The following is a 24,923-nucleotide window of genomic DNA, read 5'->3' on the forward strand; positions in this document are numbered from 1 at the left end:
AAATGGAATATAATACTCATAGTTATGTTTTCATGTATTCATGTATAATCATTATCATCATTATGTTTTTGTTTTGTTTTGTCATTTTTATTGACATACAGTCCGACTTTCCTTCAATGGATGCTGCATGTTGAACCACCATGTTTCTAGCCCAGCCCCACGACTGACTCCAGATAGGGCCATTCTAATTCTCCTTTGCACTTGGAAGGGGAGGGTAAAGTAAGTGAGTTGTAATCTGCAACTTCACTTACACTAATCCTACACAATTTGTTTTGATTCACTTCCCCTGGCATGTTGTTCACCATTTTGTTCAATAAAAAGTGATTAAAGAGGACACTTGAGCTTGCTAATGGTTAGTTCGCTTAGTTTGTTAGTTAGCTTAGCTTGGTCGATAACGGGACAATAAGTTCAAAAGACATACAGTATTTGTATCATAGACGCCTGCCACATAACTGTCTGCAAACTGTTGCTCTCTTGTGGAGAGCAGTTTTTTCCAACGGAAGAAGTTAAATAAAAGTGAATGCATGCAAATTAATACATTTTGCAGTGAATTTTTTTACATTTTAAATCCTGGTGTGTCCAGATCTTATAACCTCATAGGCTGTCATGAGAGAACCAAATCCAACTAGGAAGCTAGGATCAACTCAAACCAAGCACTAAAAGCAGTTTACCTACAGCTCTTGTGACACAACCACATCACAGCAGGTTCACATACCATAGCAATCACCAATACATAGTCCAAAAAAATCCAACCCACCTCTCACACGTTACAAACTTTAAATTTAAATTTACCATCCCACAAACACGTACCACAGCCCAAGCAGGCTATTGTTAAGTCCAACTATGGATCACTTAAATTCTTCTAAATAAATTAGCATTGTTCATTCTGCAATCTTGAAGGCATGAGATCATTTGAAAACAAATCAGTATGAAGCAAATATTCAGGCACTAATGAGGTTTGGTTGTTTTGGTTCAACAGCATATCATTGAAATTTTGTCATGCTAATACAGGTTTATAAGACAAAACAACTATGACAGCTTGTCTTCATACAAGTTCAAATGCAGCCATTTTGAGTGTAGCAACCAGATAATCATTAACTCGGTGTGTCAGAAGTGGGTCCTCATCAGCTTGGAGAGTTCTTCACAGTGTCTAAACATCCCAACAACATAATTAAATTCAGGTGGCAGCTCTCTTAGAATTGCCAAGGGACAGGACCTTGCCACTCCAAGACATATGCTTTTAGTCCACTCTCTCGTCTGTAATGAGTAGAGCTGGCTGGAGGATCAAAGGCTTTCACTGAACCCTGATACTAAATGTTGCTGATGATCTGTCCAAAGGGAGAGCTATGACTGATATGTAGATCATACCAGAACAACTAGAGAGGTCTGGCTGCTTTAATCAGGTCTTGGAGGGAGACTGGGGTGAATAACTCACTTGAATGAGAATTTACCTTCTCTGCACGTCTGCCTTTGCACACAGCTAGTGTAAACACTGCAAGGTGGTAAAGGAAATGAAGGAAATGGGAAAACAAAGATCATTGTGATAGTTCTGTACTATACAGGTATAGTGTGATGGCTTATGCTGGGCCAGGAACCGGCTTATGGTGGCGTAGGTAAAGACTGCAATGCTTCACCAATGGGAGGAGGAAGAGGAAAGAACAGGATGGGGGTGAAGAGTGTGAAGGAGCTGGAGCCTACCTGTGGGCTAGCTCTTTGTCATGCCTCCCCCACCCATCAGCTCTCTCCAGCTCCTCTCTTTATTTTCTCCCATCTTCCCAGTCACTGCTACTGCTGATAGTCTGCATGATGAAAATATGAAGATCAGAGTTACAGGGAAACGCCAAAGCAAAGCTTTTCTACCCTGAACAGAGTGAAATCAATCCCGCTGAAATGGAAATGAGGCACAACAAGAAAATGAACAGCAGGAGCGACAGAGGTGGGCGACAAAATGCAGAGGGCAAGGGAGAAGAAGGGTTGGGGCTGTTACAAATCCAGAAACATGTTTCAACCTGTTGAAACTGCTTTGTCAGCAAACTGGCCTGAATCCAATAACCCCCATATACGTCCTCTTTCTCCCTCCTGTCCTCCCCTGGTCCACAAAGGAAAAATGTTAATAAACCGGCGACTGGAGATCGAATCCGACCTCTCCAAAGAGCACAGAACAATAAAGCTAATCTGTCTGTCCCTGGCACAATCCTAACAAGAACAGTGGAACGTGAATGGCATTTGAGAGCAGGGTCGCTATCTATTAAGCTGCCACACAGCTCGTCTAAGGACACTCCAGAATGAAACATGGGGGAACTGGATAAATGAGCTTTTCCCCTAGCTTTGCCGTGGGGGAAATTGATTTATATCCTCTGTGTTATTCTTCACAGAAGTCATTATCACCCCTTTGTGACTGATGCTTATCTTTTTATCATCGCAGTGAAAATGGCAATTTGCACTCTCTGCAAGGAAGAGGTTTAATATTGTAAAATTGGCGCAGATAGTGTACAATAAAAAACAATGGCACATATTCAGTGCTTTCAGGCTCATAACCTAATCTTTCTTTTGTGCCAATCTCCCCTCTCTGTCTGTCTGTGAAAAGACAGGGAGAAAGGCATTCTGATATGCTGGTAGATACTAGCAAACAGAGACACGGAGCAGCACGCTATCACCTCCGTGTTGACGCCACAAGGTCCAGAGTTGTCAAAAGTATCTGACCTCCATCTCTGCGAGATTACAGCACAGAACAAAAACGTGGAAGGGGAGAAAAAGTGGATATAGATCAAATGCGTGTTCAAACAAACTCCGCCGGCATCAGGCTCAGCATACAATAAAGAACAATGTCGCCTAGGCAACGCTGGCACCCTCCCATTCACCCTTTTTCCATATTTCCCATCTTCCCTCATTCTGTTGGTGTGATGAAATGATAGTCTATGAAATATTAAACAGTATGCCATATGATCAGTAAGCTTAAGGTTCTACAATCATAATGATAGACTGCAGTCTGACAAAATGTCTTACATTTGAAGAACAATAGAGCTTACGAAATATGAATAAATAATGAAAATATATTTCTCACTTGGTAAAAAGGAGAGGACAGATGCAGAAATATCAGTTATATGTCTGTTTGCTGTCAGCCCCTTCACTGCAGGAACATTTTTAGAAAATCTTTGTTCCTTTAGCTGTCACCACCTGCTTCACCTCACGTTCATCCTTTCATTGTTGTTTCATTATTTTCATGTGATTAAAGAGAGATTTCTGATATGCACCTATTTTGTCACCACAATACCTTAGAGCAGTTCAGAGATCAGCCAGACACAGCTACACTTTGATTTAAAATCAAAGCATGAAGTAAGAAATGGGCACAAGTTCAAACACAAATGTGGACTTTTTCATGAACTTTGTTTTATGGATGTACTGTATATTTCTTCTTGATTGATGTGAGTGGGTCAAAGCGGTTCAGTACATTTTCATCACCTTGTTGACAAAGGAAACAGGATTATATTTCTAAAGTGTATATTTGTACAAAATATGCACAATGTATACATACACATGAAAATATAATTATCAAGTAGATATCTATGTTTCATTGATATATTTTTAAATACAGTTAAAATATAACTAAATACATATTAATGAAAAATAATAAAAATACAAAAACTGTAATTCATATTTTTTCATAAATATTTCACCTATTGCCACTTTATAACAACCAGCCCTTGTGTTTCAAAACCTGTAATACACCTATAGCCATTTCTATATTTATTCACTCAACATCAATTCTTAGTCCGCACATAAACAGTGCACTACACTGCTTTCCATTTGCCAGTCAGGCCCTCAGCAAAGCCTCTACAGAGAAAGGTAATGGCCTCACAGCTGGAGTCCTGACTGAGCTGCCATGAGGGCTCTTGACAGAGTCAGCGTGAGCGCCTGCCTGGTCGGCAGGAGTGTCTGTGCACGAGCCCTTAGCTGTCAGGATTCTGGGATCAAAAGTCCTGCTGGGTGCACTGACGTCTGGCCTGCCCAGGATACCCTGATCTGATCCAGAAATAGAGTGTGTGACAGTTGAAGAGCCATTTGAGTCCATTATTTCTCTGAGTTCTGAAGGGGATTTGACAAGATCTAGACCTGACAAGATGCTGCCATGATGTTTGAGTCTTTGTTGTGATGATAGATGTATCAGCTCTGGTTGGTCTTTCTTCTCACAGCTTTTCCAGCTGTTCTGCACCTCCTCATCCTCCCTATTTTGCTCTGCGCTTTGGCATAATAAGTCATTATAGTCACCTTCTGCAGAGGTTTTGCTCTTTAGGTGGAAGAACTGATAGAACTGGAAATCACACTCATACAAAGGCTTATATTTATACACAGGCACATAACTGGACGCGCCTGCAGTGGTGGGGTCCTTGTTGAGAAGACAGCAGTGAAGGCTTGGGGAGACAGGCAGGGGCGGAGGGTGAAGCACAGGGACGAGGCCAGAGGAGGTGAAGGAAAGGTCTTGCAGCTCTCTTTGTCTTAGCTCCCGCTCCAGCATCACATTCTCCAACTCCTTGTCTGCAAAGGCTCGCCTCTTCCTCATCCGGGCGCTGATGGAGGGACACGTGAAGTGTGTTTGGTCGCGCTGTGTCTGCTTTGACCAGCAGGAGGTGTCATCCTCCAGCGGCACCACTGGTTTGAGCCCTGCATTGGGAGCAAAGCCACGTGCTACTTTTATGTACTCATATATTTAATTTATTGATGAATAATAAAGTTGTTCCAACCAATTAATTGTTGTGTTTATGTTTGAGTACTTTGTTCTTTATTATTTTAATCATGCAGTTGGTTAGCAGTGTCATTTTTGCTTTACTGAGAGCTCGGAGAGGCTGAAAGGGCTATAAAGAAGACAAAGCCTCCAGCAAGATGTGACTGCAAGCCAGCAGGTATTAAAACACACTATGTATTACAGTAATGGCCTGTTGTTGTGAAATAGTGAAGCCACAGTTATCACATTTGTTTGGATAAATTAAGTGTGTGTAATGCTGGGAAACGACATCTGAGAAGAATCACTGGCAGTGTGGGCCCAAGTAGGCCTTCAAAATGCAGTTGCAGTTACAATGTCAGCATATGTACACAAAAATCATCATTTATGTGAAAGTATGTATGTCTACTTATGGTGACATACAGATATCTGTTTATTCAGTGACACTGTAGGGACTAACATCCTGTATAAGAACAAACACTGGTCCCCTCAAAGTCAACCATTTATTTTTGGTTGAGACTAAGCTTAGTCTTAAACTAAGGCTAGAACAAAGGTTGGGGTTATACCTCCAGCAAACCAAATCTTTCAATGAAATATTGATCTGATTTATGTAAGTACATTTTACTAAACTTCTATTCCAAGTGAGGTTACTTTTAAATGTTTTTGTTCCAGTTGCAGCTCACCTTGGACAAGAATTTAGTCTGACAGGTCAGCAAGCAGAGAGTCACTTGCTCCACTATGAGATGACAAACCAAACTGATCAGTTTGTGATCTTGCATCAGTTCTGGGGAACTCAGAACATTTAACTAAATGTTAAAGTTGACTTTAAGAGATCCATCTGGGGGAGAAAAAAACCTGCACTTTCTATCACAGTCTGGAGAGAAGAAGTACGTTAATGAGAAAGAAGATGTTAATTAAACTATACCCTGCAGGATGCTCTTAGCAAGGATGCTTGGCTCGGCTGCTCTGGTGTAACGCTGATAGGCCGTCCTCCGCAACGGAGCAGCACACCTGACCCCCCTCTTACCCTGGGAGAAACATGGGAACATGAATTAGACATTCGGACATAATCATATAATACGGAGACCATGCCCCAAGGGTAATTAAAGGGAATTAATACATTATGTAAGAGGCAAGTAGAGCTCATTGTCATTCTATGATGTGAAGATATGGTATGTTGACACTGGAGACATAAATGTAAATCATTCTGTGAGGAGCATTTAAATGTCTTGTTCTATTCTATACTTCCTATTTTAGTGAGTATTTTATTATTGCAATATTTATTTATTCGATACAACCATAAATATGTAGTTTATATATAGTCTTTCTTGTTAAAGATATTTTGATCTTAAAGAGACTTCCTGCTTAAATAATGTTTAACAACCTTAACTGGAAAGCTCACTCAAGTCTTTAGAATAACACCTAGGAGCCCCACTACTAACAATCACTTTGTACTAAAACTTCACTCAAATGTTAAATATCTGTTTTAACTATACAAAAAAAGATATTTCTCTTTTGTAGAAAAGCAGAAAAAAAAAACAGCTTCAGCCTAGTTCTGCACCCATATTCAAGTAAGAGCTTACTTCTGTACTGCCATGGGCCATGAGATGGTCGGACTATAATGTCAGTCACACACGACATTTTAAAATATGGATAATAGTAATATTAGTGCAAATTCAGCATTCAAGCTTTGTCAAGTGTAAAATATTTAATGCAAAGATTTCCCTTCAGAAAATTATATTTCATGGACAGCTAAATAAAATAATGTGCTGAATTAAAATAGCTACATTCTGACCTTCAGTCTCTCAAACTTTAAACATTTTATCCCGGATGTAGTTTTGCTCTTCATTGTTTGTCCGTTAATGACGGTTTGTCTCCTGATAATCGTTTACTGAAAGTCATGGTTTCACCCATCTGTTCTCCATCACTGACCTGCCCTTGTGCTCTCCTCACCTCCGCAGCTTGCTGCCGCCTCAGTGCGACCTGAGCTGCCATGACGCGCTGCCTCTCCACCACCAGCAGGCAGCAGGCACAGCGACAGTCCCTCCAGCGGCAGAAGCGTTTGTGGCCTTTCAAACACGAAACGACGCCGTGGTTGCGACAGCGGGCGCATTTGGGGCTCCGGGTCATCTTGCGTGGTTTCTGCTGATGGTGCTCTGAAGACGGGGACGGTTTATTTCCTCCTCTGTCCTCGCGGCAGCCCTGCTGCCCTGCGCATCCGTCAGGACTTGTCACGTCAACAACTTCTTCGGATTTTAGTACATCAAGTTTTGCTGTTGTCTCCAGCTGCAGGCCTCCTTCCAGCTGAGAGGACATCTATGACTAAGAGGACCGGAATCTCACTTTTTCACCGTGATGCACTATGCTGAGCAGACTTTTACGCACAAGGTGGAAAAAATTATTTTAACTCAGGATACAACTAGTCAAACATGATTATGATGGTTTCTCATTGAAACAGAATCAATCTAACTCTAAATCTAAAATATAAATTCATTACCTGTCAAAATGTTCAAAGGCTGATAGAGCTGATAAATTATAACGGTCATGTTGTATAACGCCGCATTTGAAACACAGGAATACAATTACGAATTAAGAAATTGAATTCCAGCACTGCTGCACCTGCAACAGAACACGCACAGACAGGTTCTCCTATACGAAATAAACCAGCTTCCATCGGACAGAGACTAAAACGAGTGTGCGCCACAAACTTTACTGCAAACTAACTCCTATTGAACACCAAGCCGTGAGGTGTGGTGTCCTGCTTCAGCCTGCCGCCGCTGCTGCTACATGACGGTGTTTTCAGGGTGGAAACTTTGCAGCCTACCGCCAGACGTTTGAAATGTTAAGCCTCTCTCAGCTGCTCTCTGACGCTTTTTCCAAGAACAAGCGGATAGTAGACCGGGCCACAATGCCGAACTCCTGGCGCGGGACCCGAGAGCAAAGGTTTCGGGAAAACCGTTTGCAGCAAAAGCAACTCCCTCTCCCTATAAATCCCCATACCTGCCCTGTCCTGCCCACCTTCGAAGTTGTTCTCATCTTTCAACTAGAGATGCTGGATCATGCCAAACCCACATCTCCAAATGATTCCAGGCAGGAGATCAGCAAGAGAAGTTAGCAGATGTGTTAAAGCATGTCATTAAATTAATCGACATTCGTTAAGAACTTTCTATAATATACATTTTATTATACATAACCGTTGCATTAATAATATATACAGAGAGAGACCAGGCGAGCTAAAAACGTACTTAAAACATATTAAACAACAATTACGTTATGTGCCGTGTTGTGCGAGTGTTTTACCAGACTGATACAATATGGACTAATTACGCTCGGGTAGAGTATGCTGGGGGGGACAATGAGAGAGGGAGGGGGCGAGAATACCATTTTCATATTACCTAGGAGTAATCTTCACACTCATATTTATTCATAATTCTGTTAAATAATTCAATGATTTAATGGCTCTCTCTCTCTTGATGTTTCTAGTGTCACCATTTCTGGGCCGAACAAAGAATAATCGAAACCATTGAAAAACATAAATATTCCCACTTAGTAAACCTTGTTTAGATAAGTGTTTTTGACATTGTTTTACTATGAGTGACTAAGTCTAAATTTCTCCTTTTAAAAATTCATATAATTTTATGTTGTCAGGGAATTCATCATGTGATGCAAAAATGGCATAATAGTTACTGAACCTATTATTAATACAGGCTACACTTGCCCTTGGATTTTCATGTGTGGAGTAGATTATGTATACAGTAAAATTCATAGGAGGCTGCTGATATGCTGCACTCAACTCCTCAATAGCATACACTTAATGCTAATGCAGTGCCATGTATTGTGTATAAAAAGAGCTGTTTCCTTGACCCTTCACTATAAAAAGCTGCAACGTACAGGACCATGGACTACACTGAGATGGTATGAAAAGTGTGCTCCCTACTGGTTCAATTGTGTAATTACATCCAGGGTAGTTCTTGTCTGATCTCCATCATATCTTATTCAAGTAGCATTCACCACCGGCCCATTTGTTAGTCAGATTTCCACAACGTGGCCCAACACTGAGCAACCAGAACACATCTTCTTGCTCTCCTCCAACCGCTACAGGGGTTTCTATAATCAGACTAGTCATCACTGTAGATCCTGACAGGACTAAGTCGGGTGGTTCTCCACTACAGCACCTACAAGTTTAGCTCACGATAACTAATTATCACAATTTTCATTTCATGCCTCAAGCTAAGAATGATTACCTTATATTAAAACATCTTAAAATATATTTAAATTGCACATGGTTGCTGAAAAAGAGAGGTATTTATAATGTGATAAATTATTAAAAAGTAATACATAAATTGTCTTTTATATTTTCATCATTCAGATTCTCTTAGTGCGAGGCTTCTTTACTGCAAGTTTATCTGTGAAATGAATTGATGCATACATCACAATATAGTCAAAGGATGCAAATATACTGTATGTGTTAAGGTCAGGGTGCTGGCCTTTTAATATTCATTCCATGTGTACATTTACCACAAGGTTAAAGCAACTACAAATGCACTAGAGTAACTAGGTAAATATTATATACCAAAAGAAGTGTGACTGTATTTAAATGTATATATTCCTACAGTATATATTATTATTATTATTATTATTATTATTATTATCTCATTCTCAGGGGCTCAGATGGAAAAGACTCAGTCACTTTTGGTCTTGATCCTAGACTTAGTGCCTTGCCGGGAGATTTCAGGATGGCAGCTTATGAAGGGTTAAAAGATCAGATGTCAAAGATGTAAGTAAGAGTCAGAGCCAGCTGAGCCCCAAAATATATGAAATATAATCAAACAATTCTGAAACTAACAGACAGTAGAGAGATGGATGTATTTATGATCTGACACTTAGTTCTTTTCAATAATCTGGCAGCAGAATTCTATGCAATCTGGAGGTCAATGTTTATATTTATCTTCAAATCTCTGGAGAGGATGGACCTTTGCAGGAAAAGTAGTAGATATGAATAGAATATATAATTTACCAACCAGACACAGTTATATATTGTTTTTTTATCATTGTCAAATGTCATTCTGCAGTATATGGACAGAGCACTGGTCGGGTAAAAGGAGCAAACTTTTCCACCACTAGCAGTGGTACCTCCAGTTTTCCAGAGTGCTCCAACTAACACTCAAAGGGAATCTGCAGAATGAAATTCATCCCTGTCAGGTGAAAATCAGCAACCATGGTGACCCCATATGTATCAAAGGATGCACTCAGAAGCAGCATGGAAGGCCATATCAAAGGAAGCTTTCCCCAGGGACTTCAGTACCCAGGGGAATTGGTAATAACTGGATGCCTTTTACACCAACTGAAGAATTTTCTAACAAAAAAAATGGCATCTTGCACACATTCTAAAAAACTGTTTAGTTGCGAAAGTACCTTATATGATTTATTTTTTATATGCATGACTGCTGGGACTTATAGTAGTGGTAAGGTATAGTGTATGGTAAGTGTTTACCATACACTATGATTTAAACTACTTGATTGCAAAATAGCAAGATAGAAGAGGGGATGTTGGAACAACGTGGGTTGAAATCATGGTGTCCTATGTCAAAGCAAGACATTTTGCACACCCAGTAATCAACACAGACCTCCTCCTTCTGGCTTTGTTTTTGCAGGTGTATCACAACATCATGCCACTGCTGCCTTGGCTACTGAGAGATAACGGTCTTTATTTGCCTGTAAGACGTCACTTGTCAGAAAAACATAAATACAGGTTGTTTACAGCATTTACTGTAAGGAAACCACAAATGCTCTCAATTTTTTGTCGAGAACAGAAGGGTGAATGGCTACTGTTGCTGGGAAAATAATGGGTGGGATACGCATGTTGTACAGTATGTCCATGTAAGCCAGCTAAGTACCCCCCCTTATTAATACCATCAGCACAGCTGCCTGCAGTGGAGTGCATCTCTCAAAGCCCCTTGACTCACAGACAAATTGACTGTCATCAGCAGTGACATGATGCACTGGCATTCCCGTCACACGTTCACCTCTTCCCTGCACTCTGTTCCACGTGCTATGGTTGTACTGAGAGTTGTGCCCATCTACTCCCATTTTCGTAGCAGAGATGGAGTTTGACAGACTCCTCGGCTCTCACCATTCAGCCTGCCAGCGTGTCCTCCTCTATCCATCTCTCCCTCTATGACCGACGCCCTCAATCGACTTGGAGCTCAAACGAAACACAAAAGGCAAACAACCTGTAAGTTACACTCAAGGACAAGAGCACTGCTCCAACTTTATGTAACGTGCTGAAGTTTAGAGAAAGAAAACAGGAGTTGGGAGGCAGGGTGCATTTTCAACAAAATCCTGAGCTGAATGTCAATTCACTTCAAAGAGAGAAATAAAAAAGACACTGGGCTATGTTTCACAGTGCCTTTACACAAAGGCTTTAGAACCTTTATCCACCTACTTCCAGAGAGCAAGAGACACCTTGGCAGTTATCAGCATAAGGCAGGGGCCATTAAGCTGACAGCTTTTTCAAGGGAGGTTTAACCTGCACCTTAGAGAGTATTTGAGTTTGTCAAGCCTGTTAAGACAGAACAAACGCTTGCTTAAATAAATGCACTTCTAACCCCATTGTATATGACACAATCAGTGTCTTTTTGGGAATCTTTTTAATATGCTGTCCACAGCATTAAAAATGTTGCTGTATGCAACAACACAAACAGTCTGAGGATCAGTTACATGAACCAGAGTGTGGAGTCTCGGCTGATACTTACTGTAACTATTCCTAAAAAGGTTATACAAATATTATAAGTTTGGCAACAAATGAAAATGATGTAATCTATGCTTAAGGCTTTATTATGCATGAGAGCAGCCAAATGTCTGGCCTGGCTGGCAATAATAAAGGAAGACATGGGGTTTTTCCTTTCCCTCAAAGAAGTGGACTTGTGGTCAAAAAAGACCGTCTCTGAGAGGCATAATTTGGAAGGTAGACTATGATGCTTCAGTGAGACCTGTCATTAGTGGCAGGACAGTGATGATGCTTTATTTAAAGCAAAGGGTGAACCTGATTTATTACTTTATATTTTTGTGCAGCTGTGGGCTAGAGAGATGTGAATAGCAAGCTGCAATCAGAGAGTGAAGAAAAATATGCAGCACCATAGGCAACAAGCTGTGATGCACTGTGTGTTCTGACACCTTTCTATCAGAACCAGCATTAACTTTTTCAGCAATCTGAGCTACAGTAGCTTTTTACACATCCACTTTGAGGATAAAATGTTCACTTGCTTCATTATATATCCCACCCACTGACAGGTGCAATGATAACCAGATAATCAGTGTTATTCACTTCACCTGGCAGTGGTCATAATGTTGTGGCTGATTGCTGTATGAGGTCAGAGATATTTAGATTTTTAAACAATGTTACTAAGATTTGATGTTTAAATGGGAGTATAAACATGCTTCTACATTATTTCCATCCATGATTAGACCTCTTTTTGCTAATGTTAATGCAGGCACAAGTCAGTCAGTACAGTCATGTTAATGGGAATGTTAAGGCTTTGTTTAGGAATAAGTGTTTTCTGGTAACTGATGCAAACAGAGAAATTGAAAGAGAAAAAGAGGATGGGAGAGGACCAGATGAAGACATTGGGTTTAGAATGAGTCATGTTTGAGAAAATCAGGGTGGTGTGTATCCGGGTGGGTCTGTGGCTATGGCTGTGGCCATAGTTAAATTTGCATGTCCACTCTCCATGATGTGATGCTTGATAGCCTGAAGAAAATCCCCCAGGAGCCAGCAGTTGCCCCCTCACGGTCCATTTGAGCTGACACATTGTGCTGTTGGCTTTAACATCTCCTTCTGCCCTTATGTCCATCCTGTCCTTTAATCTTCCTTTCTTCTCTTCTTTCGATCTTTCTTTCTTTCTTTTTGAGTATGTTCAGTAACCGCTCATTTTATTTCAATCTTTGCTTCTTTTTGTAATACATATACTCTATGTAATCCTTGTTGAGTTCAAGAGAAAGATAATATTGGTGGATACAATTTCAGCAGCCCTGATTTCATCATCCACTAACCCAAATTGCAGTATAGTAAAAAAAATAAAAACCTAAATATTCAGTGATTGCTACAATATCAGATCATGTATAATGCAAGTGTTCATTCTGATCATGAAATTAATATTCACTCACTCTTGATGGTCAGTAACAGAATGGGCAATCATTTTCACATCTTCACATGAGGTCAAAATATGTTGGCTTGTATTTCAAGGAGAATAATGAATTAAAAAAAGGCCTCACCACTTGATGTCTTTTAGCTTTAATAATGAGTTTGAAAAAGCTAAGCCAACAGCAATTAAACAAATTGAGTGTAGAGCATGTCGTACGTGGTGCAGATTGTGAAGTCATCAGAGTGAAATTTGTTATTTTTGGCTATATAAATAGAAATGACTTGATTTGAACCAAACATCGGCAAATAATAACTTAATGTTCAGTTCATCCTCTTGCTATCATTTCACTGTATTCTGTTCTGCCCGGATGAAACAATGAGTACAGCTGGTGTCATGTACTCACTGGATTGCACTGCCGGTGCTGAATTCTTCTTTAAGGTGACTTTCCTAACACAAACAAAGCTCCCTCTGGACCATCAATGATCGGGGGACGTGCCACATCACAGAAACTCACAGACCATGATCAATGTTCTATTTAACATGTCTGGTTTCAGGCCAAATCGATGCAAGACAGGTGATCCCTGACCTACACACAGCAGTTTGTTATCTCTTCTGAATGAATTTAACCCCCTTTTGCAATTATATCTCACCAGGATCATGAAGTCTGCACAGGGAGCAGTTATAGCACCTGAAATGCTTTGTGTCTCTGGGTTGACTATTGATTTAGTCTGTTTCGGGCCCAGGTTAATGAGAGCTTTTAAATAATGCAGACACAGCAGCGCCATGTACACAGAGCATCACCCCTTCTATGGACGCCCCTTTTTCACTTTTTTCTTTCTTGTTTCTTCTTTCCTTACCTCCCTCCCTTTCTCATTATTATTCTCCCCCCTTTCTCATCATCATTTTGTCCTGTAGACAACATCTGAGCATCCATACAAGTTGGTTGAGGAAGGGCACCCTCGCCACACTCCTGTTCCTTCCAATCTCACCACCTCTGATCCATTGTCTTCCTGACTGGCGTGAGATTCAAAGGCACTCCTTACTCCCAGAGATTAGATACCCATGGTGCAATAACAGAAGTACAAGAGCCTCCCAATTTAGTCGCTCCCACTACCTCTTGTATCAGATTGGATCTGTTTCTAAAGGTTTATTGGGTCTTTTGTCTTTCAGGTTGTCTTGGTCTATCTCACTGAATGTGTGTTTTATGAATAGTAAGCAATATCCCCTCAGACACAAAGAAAAGCACTCTTTTGTGTAATTACTGTAGTGTAATGAGACTCCAGATGAATAAGCTATCCTTTAAAAAGCATTTCATTAAACACAGTTCTGCAAAGCCTAACCAACATTTCAGTTGAAGTGTTCCATTTCTCTTCCTTACCTTGCACTTTTCCTGCGAGAGATGTGCCCACCTTTGAGGCTAAATATTCTAAATATTGAAATGTTCAAAATATTACTCAAATATATTAATGACAAGGTCTGGAAAGTAGAAAGAAAGATACTCTGCTTTTGCTTAAAATAGCAAGAGGCAGATCTAAATTCCTCATTACTTGTTATAAGTTATTTGTTAGTCAGGAATTTTGCTTACGGTGGAGGTGATGAGGTCCTGGGCAGATTCAGCAGAGGCCTCTGACAGATGCTTTGCAATGCAAATCACATCATTATGACAAAATGTGAGATTATTCTTGGATGTCTGTTGGCACCAGGGAGCTGTATTTAATGGCTTCTAATGTCATTTTATTCTGGTGGGATGCAGAAACAGCACAAATACACAAAATGTAATAAAGATAATCACGCCTCTGCAGGCTTCAAAAAACTGAAAACACACTGAAAAACATCAAAGTTAGTCACAAACAGATGGCCTTGATGTATCCCTTTTTCTGAAAGTGTCTTCAGATACTAATTAGAAAATATTAATTGACATTTGGCTTTAAATTGCTTTTGACAAACAAGAAAACAGGTAGTGGGAAGAGAGAGAGGGTGTGCAGGTGGGTAGATGCTAATTGTGAGCCTTGTGTTCATGTGTTTGATCATTATACAGTGCGTGCTTTGGAGGCAGGCAGAGGTTAGTGCAAGGTGCACTACTTTAGCGCCTGCTCTCGCTGCTTCTGTCTACTTGAAAAGTATAGTATCTTCTCATCTCTGCTCTCTGCTGACTGCCTGTGACAACTGGGGAGAATGTATGGAGAACAGTTGCTGGGGGTACATTATAGATACTCTCACGCTTCACTGTTTCTCCCATTAAATCTACTCATGAATCAAATTAGCTTTCTTTCCTCGTCTGTCACTTTTTTTTCAAAGCCCACCAAAGGCGCTAGCCCTGTACTGTGGCCCTGATAAATGCTATGACGGAATGAATGAATGGATGGTTTTTATAAATGGAATAAATAACAATAATAATAGCAATATTTGAGGGGAAAATGCAGCCTAATCAGTACTGTGGCTACTGGAAAACTCATTAGCATACAGAAATATGCTTTTCCACTTTATTGGGTCCTAATTGTTGATTTCTCTGACTGGGTGGCTCCCTCCCCCAGGATAATGAGGCCATACCGCCCTCCATTCTCCATATGGGTAAAGTCAGTAAGAGATAGAGAGGAGGAGAGAGAGGGCAATGAGAAAAGGCACTAAATTAATGAAAACTGTTCATTTACATCTCGCACCACCATCTTTCTTTTCACCTGAAAAACAAACTGTATCCTGGCTGCAGTGTGTGAGCAGAATAGGGAGAAAAAAAACAGAATAAATATTGTGTAAGACATAGAGGATTGGACATCACAGGTCTTTACTTTGAAGACAACTACAGAGGGGACTCATCCGGAGCAGCCAGAATTCTTCTGACTTCAAAAGAAATAAAGTAATAAATATATGATAGGTGTCAACTGAACCAAAACAACACCGTATGCACTCTAACTATAAAGAGAGCCACCGGGCTTTAATGTATCTTTTATATATTTCAGTATAAAGATGCTCTTTACATCATATCTCAAGTCCCTGTCATTGTCAAAAAATATTTCTGTATGTTTAAGTCCAGCTCAGATAAAGAATTTAATCCCTTTTTTCGTGTCAGCAACATAAAGTCGTGGTAATTTCTCTTTCTCTATCTACTAAAGTTGCTTTAGTAGCTCATGCATCAAACCAACAAAATCTTTGCAACTATTCTGCATTAATAATTTACACTCAGGGAGTAGTGTATATACTGCAGTAAAAATAAAGGATGTGGAGATTTTGGAGGTGAATGGGAATATAAAGAATGTACCTCCAGTTGCATCCCAAGCTTGGTTACATCTTATTTTTTTATTTAAAAGCACATGACTTAATTGTAAACAAAATGCTACTGTCCTTGCATGTTTTATGTTGTTTAATATCCTCCTGTCTTAGTATGGGGTTTATGCAAAGGAACATACAGTATGGAGTTGAGTAAGTGGTGTGACAAGGCTACGGTTATGATCTGGGTATACTTATAAATAAAATAAAAGGACAACTTGGTTAGGGAAAGCTTATTAACCAAGTAACTTCATCTTATGTTCCTACCACATCTGATTCCCTTTAAACTTTGGCAGATCAACATAATTCAACTAAACAATTAAGAGGATTGAACTGTGTACAAGCAGCACATACTGTATATGAACATTATCAGATGTTGGCACTTATGGAAAAATGGCAATACACCTACGAACTGCCACTGAACCACTGCTTTTATTCCCCTCACCTTGGCCCTCTTCTCCTGGCTATGTATGCCCCATCTTGGCAGCAGGTAGTCTTTGATGGATTCTGGTTTAAAGACGTCAAAATCTCTTGCTAAGTGCCGGATAACGTGGGATGATCCAGATTCTGGCAAGTAAAACGAAATAATTTCATCACAATTTCATAATGTTTGAAGTAGTTTAGGTAAGCTCTATCGCTCTTGCAAGACTCTTAAACTGCCTTAGAGTGAATACTTCAATCATAAGTAGGGATCAAACACTCTTTATTTGTCATAGGTTTTTAATGCTAGATTTATCTTCAGAACTTGATCAGCTAATTTATTCACACTGAATGATCATTAGGGTGTCTAACGTACAAGTACATCAGTTATTTCAGCCTGGAGAGGCAGATTCATCACTTATTCATCACTTAATTATGTATTTATTTATAATACAGAATCTTTTGACAGCTCTCACATTTTTGGCTTTTATGAATTAAGCGACAGTGCAGCCATGCAGCTGCATTTGTGTAGATAATAGACTTAAATACAGGTTGTGAACCAGTTTTGCATCTGAACCTGACCTCTGACTTTTTCATAGGTGGGATGGGTTAAATAAAATGCTCCCACAAGCAGTAATAGATCATGAGACAACAAATTTAAAGTCATTTTATTCAAATGAAGCCACAGACGGCCGAGCTGCAGCTGTAGAGTGAATCTTCACTCATTTGAAATATCCCTGCTGTGAGCCAAGTCAAACAGCAGAAAATATATTGCACCTGTGTACGTCTGCTAATCTGTCAAACAGACATTAGCATTTAAATAAAGTTTTACAGCTCTGTTGGGGGAGATATTATAGTTGATAGATGTGGCTTATTTTATCAGTAACACAGCAGGTAGGGTGGGACACTCCTCATCAGGAGAGACATGACTGGCTATTATTAGTGACAGGGTATGTCAGTTAGTGTGCATGTTTGAGTGTATGTGTGTGTGCAGGAGTGTAATCCATTATGTTGCATGCTAATGCTGACTGTTTAACTCTACTTCATCATCAAGACATTGCCAGTGAACAAAGGGGCCAGGGAAAGTAGTACAATGTTTTGTCCAAAGCTTTACTTTAACCCATCCTAACTTCCCCATATTATAAGAACTATTTATCAATTCTTACAGTGTAAATGTTAAATGAATCTAAATTCCAGAGGGTGTAGTACACTGAAGCATGCATGAGTGTACATTTGTGTATTGTTTTATGTAGTGTTTGTGTGTGAAACTGAGCGTACATTTACAAGCACAAACAAACACAAACAGTCTGTCAGAGTAACATGTGTATGAATTAAAGTATTTATGTGCTAATGTTGCCTCAGCAATGAAATTGGACCAAACTGATATTTGAGTCTTGATCCCATTGCAGGCTCTGTTTCATCTTTCAAGTGCAAAGGGGGAAAAAAGAACAAAAAAAACATGAAAATAAGGCAAGATCTATACAATTGACAGAGTAGCAGAGGAGGAGTAATCCACCGGGAATTAAAATGATAAGAATCGAGAGATGAAGGGGTTTGAGGCTGAGGTTGGTGGTTGAACTGCTCGAGGAGGCTGTAATGGCCTGCTAATGGCCTGCTAATAACTTTGACAAGTTGGTGCTGAAATATGGATAAGACAAGAACTGAATCCCACCATTAGAAAGACTTGGGATGGAGGGCACAATAGGATAAACATGAAATAAGGAATGGTGAAGAATAGAGTAGGATGTAATTACAATGAATGGAAGGTGAGAGGAAGAGAATAAGGTAGTAAAACAGATACATGTAGTAGAGATGTTAGAGGAGTTGGAGCCTGGGACTGCAAGAGGAAAAATGAAAGAGGCATAGATGAGGATAAGACTATGGTAATATAGCAGCTGCTGGGGTGGATAAAGTGAAACTGTAACTTGTTAAAAGTCATTTAACTATTTCCCTCTGAATGAACTCAGATTGTACAATATTAAACATGCTAATTCAGCTAATGCAGAATATTATATCAATGGGAAATTCACCCAACGTTACACATCAAGATCAGTTTACTTATCCTGAAGTAAAGAGTGGTATACTGTCCTCTGTGGCTCAGAAGGAAGCTTTGTAAAGTCTGAGAAGACTAACTACAGTGATATAATTAGAGTTAACAGGGCTTGGGTATGGAGAAGATACATTTTAAAGGCCCTACTTTCTATGAGCAATGGATTACTGTACGAACACTACGTTTTCTTCCAAAGTTAGAACAGTTTTGGTTATTTCACATCAGAGATTTTATTACTGGTTTAAAGTGGGCGGGGCTCATTGGAGAAGGGTGATGTCACATACTCCAATGTTTGCTAAATTCGAATCATAATATGGGGGTCTGGGGCGCCAGATAGCTCACCTGGTAGAGCTGGCACCTCATGTACCAAAGCCGAGTCCTTACTGCAGCGGCCCAATGTTTGAATCCGACCTGTGGCCCTTTGCTGCATGTCATCCCCTCTCTCCCCTCTTCCTGTTTATCTTCAGCTGTCCTATCCAATAAAGGGAAAAATCCCCCCCAAAAAGTCTCATAAATTATACCCAAGGATGTTTTTGTTTTTTTTTAAACTTATGATTAATGATTAATATGTAGTGATAATCATTGGAAATTGAAGAAAACATATTTATACTGATGAAATAATATTAATAAAGAATAGAAAAAGATATTGAATAATTCTGTGACTTATTGGTCCATTTCTATGAGTGGCCATACTGAAATAATCGGAGTGCTCTAATTCAAATGTACATTTTACATGACTTGGTATACAAATTTGTCTTATCATAAGTAATAAAATATTAAAGGTATAGAGTTATGCATAGTTAATAATGCATAGAGGAGGTGGTTTGAAGAAAGGGTGTCAGAAAATACTAGAGAGGGATAACAAACACGGACAAGAAAAAGTGAGGAGAGGAAAGTGTTTGTATTTGTGTGTCTGTATTTGTGTGTGTCTGAAAAAGAGAGGAGGGGGAATACACAAAAGACTAAATCATGTAAGGTGCATGGACGTCCATGACTCTGTGTATAAGGCTGCATGTTTATACATGGTGACTCATTTTCCACTTCAGCGGTAGGTCATGTTCAACCCAGCACCCCTACAGACATGATCTAACACACACAAACCCACACAGACTACACCACTAAAACAAGTTTCACAAAAAAATATTTAAAAAAAGCTGAGTTACTCGGGAAGGAAAGAAAAATGAGTCGTTTTCAAGAAAGCTATTATTTCAGTGCTGAGCGTGAGATTGCCTCTGACTGTGATCTATGAGACAAAGTCCTGACTCTCTTAGTTTGAGATGTAATATCCCCCTGGATATTTATGACCAGCAGGCCGTCACTCGTATATTGCAACAGTTGTTGCATTGTAATGGCTGTAATTCCAATGGAAGGCTTTGGTGTAGTCATATTTCTGTCAACGTATTTTACATATATTTTTTTGGTGGTGAAGAGTTGTGAGTTTCTCCCACTCTGTCTATTCAGCTGACGCCATCTACCACTGCTGTCAGAAGCATAATGCAAAATGATTTGTTATGTTATATATGATGATGTTGGTCATGATGGCAATAGAGCCTCAAAGATGAAGACACGTGCAGTCAAACTGGCATATACAAAGTACTTAGCAGGTAAATGCAAGTCAATAACCTAGAACAACGCATTAAAGGTTGCAATGTAGAGGCTGTTTTGGGCAATGGATATATTTAAAGGTGTAATATGCAGTTTTGAATTAAGTTTAGTTTTTTAGTTTGAATGAACTAAGTACACCGCATATATGATTGGTATGTGTCTCTTATTATCTATTATTAGGTCTATTGGGTTTTTGCAACCAATGAGTGACTGGAAGCAAAACATTTTAAGTATTTCTTCTGCCAATAAACTGGTTCACAGCCAGAAATATCTACTGTTCCAGCTTTCTAACCTTGCTGGTTATGACAACAAAACACCTGTGACATCAGAGGCAGGATAATGTCATCACCGTGTCAGCCAAGCCCCGTTGCAGCAACTAGAAGTGTTATAAGCAACTAAAAGAGTTTTGGGGTTTGACTTGAGAAGAAATATTATCATACAAAACCTGTCATATATCCACAATTAGATCCCTTATTCAATCACTTGTGTCAGCACTGGCATTTTAGTCTGTGGAAAAACCTTAAAAGTGTTTAATATCTCATCCCTTGTTTAGCCGATGATTTGGGGTGTGCAACTTTTCCTGGGTGTTGTATAACATAATCACCAGTGGGAGCTGGATTCTGAGAATGAAAATTAAGCTGTCACAGCAGACAGAGCACCCACAGGCATTACAGCAGCAGGGGAAAGTACAAATAATCCAACAGATATTGTGAAATATCATATCAGTGTTTCAAAAAACAGAATAAGAGATGCAAATAGTGACATCTTAAGCAGAGGAGAATAGAGAATAGAACATAAGAGAATACAGTATACGATTCAAAACACTTTTTTCAAATGTGTTGAGTTTTGAATCTGCCTCCCCACACTGAAGGCACCCGTCTTGCACCAAGATAAATTAAATAAATCGGACTTGGCCCTCTCCAAACAGCAGTCCCACTGACAACTTCAGAAAATGCAGCTGGGCCACAATATCTGAGACACTGTTGTATAAAAAAGGAAAAACAGGATTGCATTTTTATCCAAAGATGTGTACAATTCTTTCATTCACATATTCACATGCACACAATCCATGATGACCAAACTACCATGCAAAATGCTGCCCTAACCATCAGAAGCAATTGCAGTTTGTTGGAGGAGCCAGGGATCAAACCTTAAATCGTGTACTTAATGGACAAGTCACCAGTCACCACAACATATAAACTGTAATTGAGACGCCCGTCATACAAATTATTTAAATTTCTCACTCCTCCTCAGGTTTTAAATTCTCACTGCTCAAATGCTCAAATTTCACTGGAGGCCTGCAGTGAAAGAAAAAAGTCTTCATTTGACCAGCTGTGTGTGTGCTTATGGCTCTGCCTCACCAAGTCCATTTAGTTTTAAATTGGTTCATTCTAGTTTATGTTGTGAGGGTGCACCCACCAGTTAGCCATTGTTGGATGTTTAAATTAACATTTATTATGGTGGTCTGACAGGGATTTTGCAGTTTGGAGGTCACAAGGGAAGAATGAGGTGACATTTTTTTGATAGGCAGACAGGGGGCCATTGGGGAGGACGCTTTTCTTGCAGTTGTCAAATCAAAAAAATAGCATAGGGCATATTTGCATCTGCAGGCATCTGCCACACAACACACACGACAGCAGACCAATGATTCAAAAACATACGTGCATGCACACAGTCACAGACGTGTTTAACCACACACAAAAACACACACATTTCATGCCCAGAGTCAATTTGCTTACTCGGTTTATTCACTTCCTCCTCTGCCTCCTCCTTTCATCTTTCCCTCACTGCCGACAACAACAATAACTAGGATGGGATGTGTGTGAGCGTGTATGTGTGTTTTGCCCAGCATTTAGCCAGGGTAACAAGGCACTAATAATGGACTCCACTCAGGCCTGTCTGACAGCATTGTTATTAGCCCCCTCCTCTCAATTACCAGCCACTAGTCACTGGGGTGTATACACTTTGACACACACTGACACACACACACATGCATATTCACTCATGCGGGCACAAATGCAAACGAAACACTAGAAGATGAGAATATTTCAGGGAAATTGGGATTGGAGAGTAATCGCTGTCCAACAAAGTCAAATGTGACAACAAAAACTCAGCCTCCGCTTTGGCCATTGAGGGTTATCTAGTGCCGGCTGGCAGGATATATGGGAAATTATGCAAATTAGGTTCAGGCAGCATTTTCAGATGACTGACAGGCTCCCTAACTGCCAATTAGCATGTGTTGGTTTCTCATTGGCCAGAACTGTGTGACTGTCTGGTGACAAGTGAAATGGATATACCCTCCTGGCTCTCAGGCATTTAATCGCATCTGTCTATTTGACTCTGTCCCTCTCACTCTCTGTGTTTGTCTCCCCCATCTCCCTCTTTAAGGCTTTCTCGATATCCTCATTCTTTAACCTCTGTGTCATTCTGTCCTGTTTTACGCTCTTGTTCTATTACAACCTCACAAACCGGTTAAAATTGATTCACAAGATGCAGTTTAAATGAAGAAATTACAAATGTTCCTCCCTGGTAAATGTATTTTAAATTCCATGCTACCCAGTTTATTTCAAAGGCTTTCCACTGAAAAATTTGATGAGATAACATCATCAGGGTTATTTTCTTAGACTTGAAAAAGCTCCTCCAGATCCACAGAAAACATTACACATCTGTTTTCACAGGTTGAGACTTACTCTCCATCACTACAAACCTGACCTGAATGTTTAAGTCCTCCCTTAAACCGGTGGTCGGAAAAGTGTCAACAAACCTTAATTAGCAGTACTCTGGTTCCTCCTTAAAGGTCTGGGTTATGGAAGAAGGCAAGATCAGATTAATCATCATTTACATGTTTACCAACCACTTGCAGCAATGATACAGTCTAATATAAACGCACTGCAAAAAATCCCAAAATTTAGGGTAGACTAACCCCCTCCTTGAAGCTAAATGAAGAAAATGCATATATTATACTTAAAGGTCCAGTGTGTTACATTTAGGAGGATCTATTGGCCAACATATAACATGTATAAGTATGTTTTCAACATAGGAACACAGGAACCTTTATTTTTTTGTTAGAATGAGCTATTTATATCTACAGGTGCTGCGAGTTGCCTTCCATGGAGTCCGCCATGTTGAACCACCAGGTTTCTACAGTGTCCCAGACCCAGGGACAAACCAAACACTTGTTATTGGTAGCACACTAATCCTTGACAGTGTACCTCTAAGCTTGAATCAGAATAAAAAGCAATTTCAGAAAAACAAACATTTTGACTCAGTTGAAGTTTGTGTTTTATTTTATATACTGAAATAACATGTACATGTTTTTGCAAACCATTCACTCAAAGCTTAGAAGATTAAGCATCATGCATAAGTGATGTTTCCCTATAGCATCCTGGTTTAATATCATATACATTGATAAATTATTCATCAAAACAAGTGCACAGCTGACTAAACTGCTTGCACAAATGGTCAGGCGAAAATGAGGGGAGAGAGAGAGAGAAACATGAGGGAAGAAGCAGAGGGGGATGGAGAGAGCAATGTCTTGCCTTAAGACCCCTCAGATATGTTGCCTTTCTCAGCAATGAACATATTATCAAGGATTAGTCCCTGCCTACGGAACACTGGATTTTATCAATGCCATCTAACGAGTCCAAATCCTGTTTTTAGAAAGCAAGCCCATTAATTTACTTAGCATGAGTAATCATTGATTGTTATAGTGCTCACAGTAGTTTGTTTGGAGTGTGCTGCTGTGAGAAAACATCTTAATCAGAGGAAAAACATGATGTGCTCTGTGGCCACAGTCATCCTCTTCTGTCTTTATGACAATGGAGTAGATTCCCATACAGCTACTGCCCCAGGGTGGATTTCAACACACTGCATCTGCACTGGTGACTGTTTTCAAGTAGGAAATCTGAATTATCATAATTAGTAATATTCTAGATGGAAGTCACATGAAAAAAGGCACGCAAAGTGCATGAATATTAGGACATAATTCCTTTTCCTTATCTGCATGATCAAGTGTTCCCTTTACACACCAGCATAATGGTGATGTAAATATTATCGCATAATCACGTTTCATGGATCATTTGAAAAGCATCTTATTGAAAACCACCACACAAGAGAGAGCAGGAAAAAATACATTTTCACTCTGTAATTCTCTTTAATTCTGCAGAAGCTCTACATTTCTCTCCTCTGTCTCTATCTCTCTGTCCCACTCCCTCTCTTACCCACCAACTCCATGTTTCTCTCTGTTGCACAACCACACTGCATATCACTTATGCAGTGGAAGCTGTTTTAATTTTTGGTCTGCATCTGCCTTCTGGGGGATAAGAAGCATGAATTTCCCACCAAAGTATGTGTGCTTAAACTTCCGTTTCTATCAAATATGCTGAATCTCCTCTAGCATTTCAGTTAATTCCCACCACAGCAAGAGCAAACATTTGGGTTGATATGCAGTTTCAGGCCCACTACCCTATGTCTAAGCTCGCACCCTGCCATATCATTTTAGTGTCACACTCACTTGGAGGAAAGGTCTGACACTATCTCTCCATGGAAATGATCATGTCATGGTGGAAAGTTGTGGGTTTAGTTTTATCACATAGAAATCAATGTTAAAATAATTTAGTTGAGCAACTTTAGCACAACCAAAATATACACTTATTAGGTTAAGTTTCTCAAGAAACAACAAAATTGAATTTCCCTTGGGATAAATACAGTATCTATCTAT

General features: G+C 39.7%; 1 protein-coding gene across 3 annotated transcripts; it reads right to left on the reverse strand.

Annotated features, from left to right (window-relative positions):
- Nucleotides 1-3,370: 3,370 nt before the first annotated feature.
- dmrt2b (doublesex and mab-3 related transcription factor 2b) lies at nt 3,371-7,744 on the reverse strand. Of its 3 annotated transcripts, none has more exons than XM_035653799.1 (4): nt 7,218-7,744; nt 6,653-7,042; nt 5,646-5,748; nt 3,371-4,662 (listed from the first exon to the last, which is right to left on the reverse strand). In XM_035653799.1, the coding sequence occupies exons 2-4, from the start codon at nt 7,034-7,036 to the stop codon at nt 3,815-3,817; spliced, it is 1,335 nt and encodes a 444-aa protein (XP_035509692.1). In that variant the 5' UTR covers nt 7,037-7,042; nt 7,218-7,744; the 3' UTR covers nt 3,371-3,814. The 3 variants fall into 3 exon arrangements, with proteins under 3 accessions (XP_035509692.1, XP_035509691.1, XP_035509693.1); XM_035653798.1 differs by having other exon boundaries at nt 6,653-7,094; XM_035653800.1 differs by having other exon boundaries at nt 6,674-7,744.
- Between the last annotated feature and the right edge of the window lie 17,179 nt (nt 7,745-24,923).

The sequence above is a fragment of the Morone saxatilis genome, unplaced genomic scaffold (assembly GCF_004916995.1).
Source record: "Morone saxatilis isolate NCDOM2014 unplaced genomic scaffold, NCSU_SB_2.0 Contig12, whole genome shotgun sequence".
NCBI classification, from domain to species: Eukaryota; Metazoa; Chordata; class Actinopteri; family Moronidae; genus Morone; species Morone saxatilis.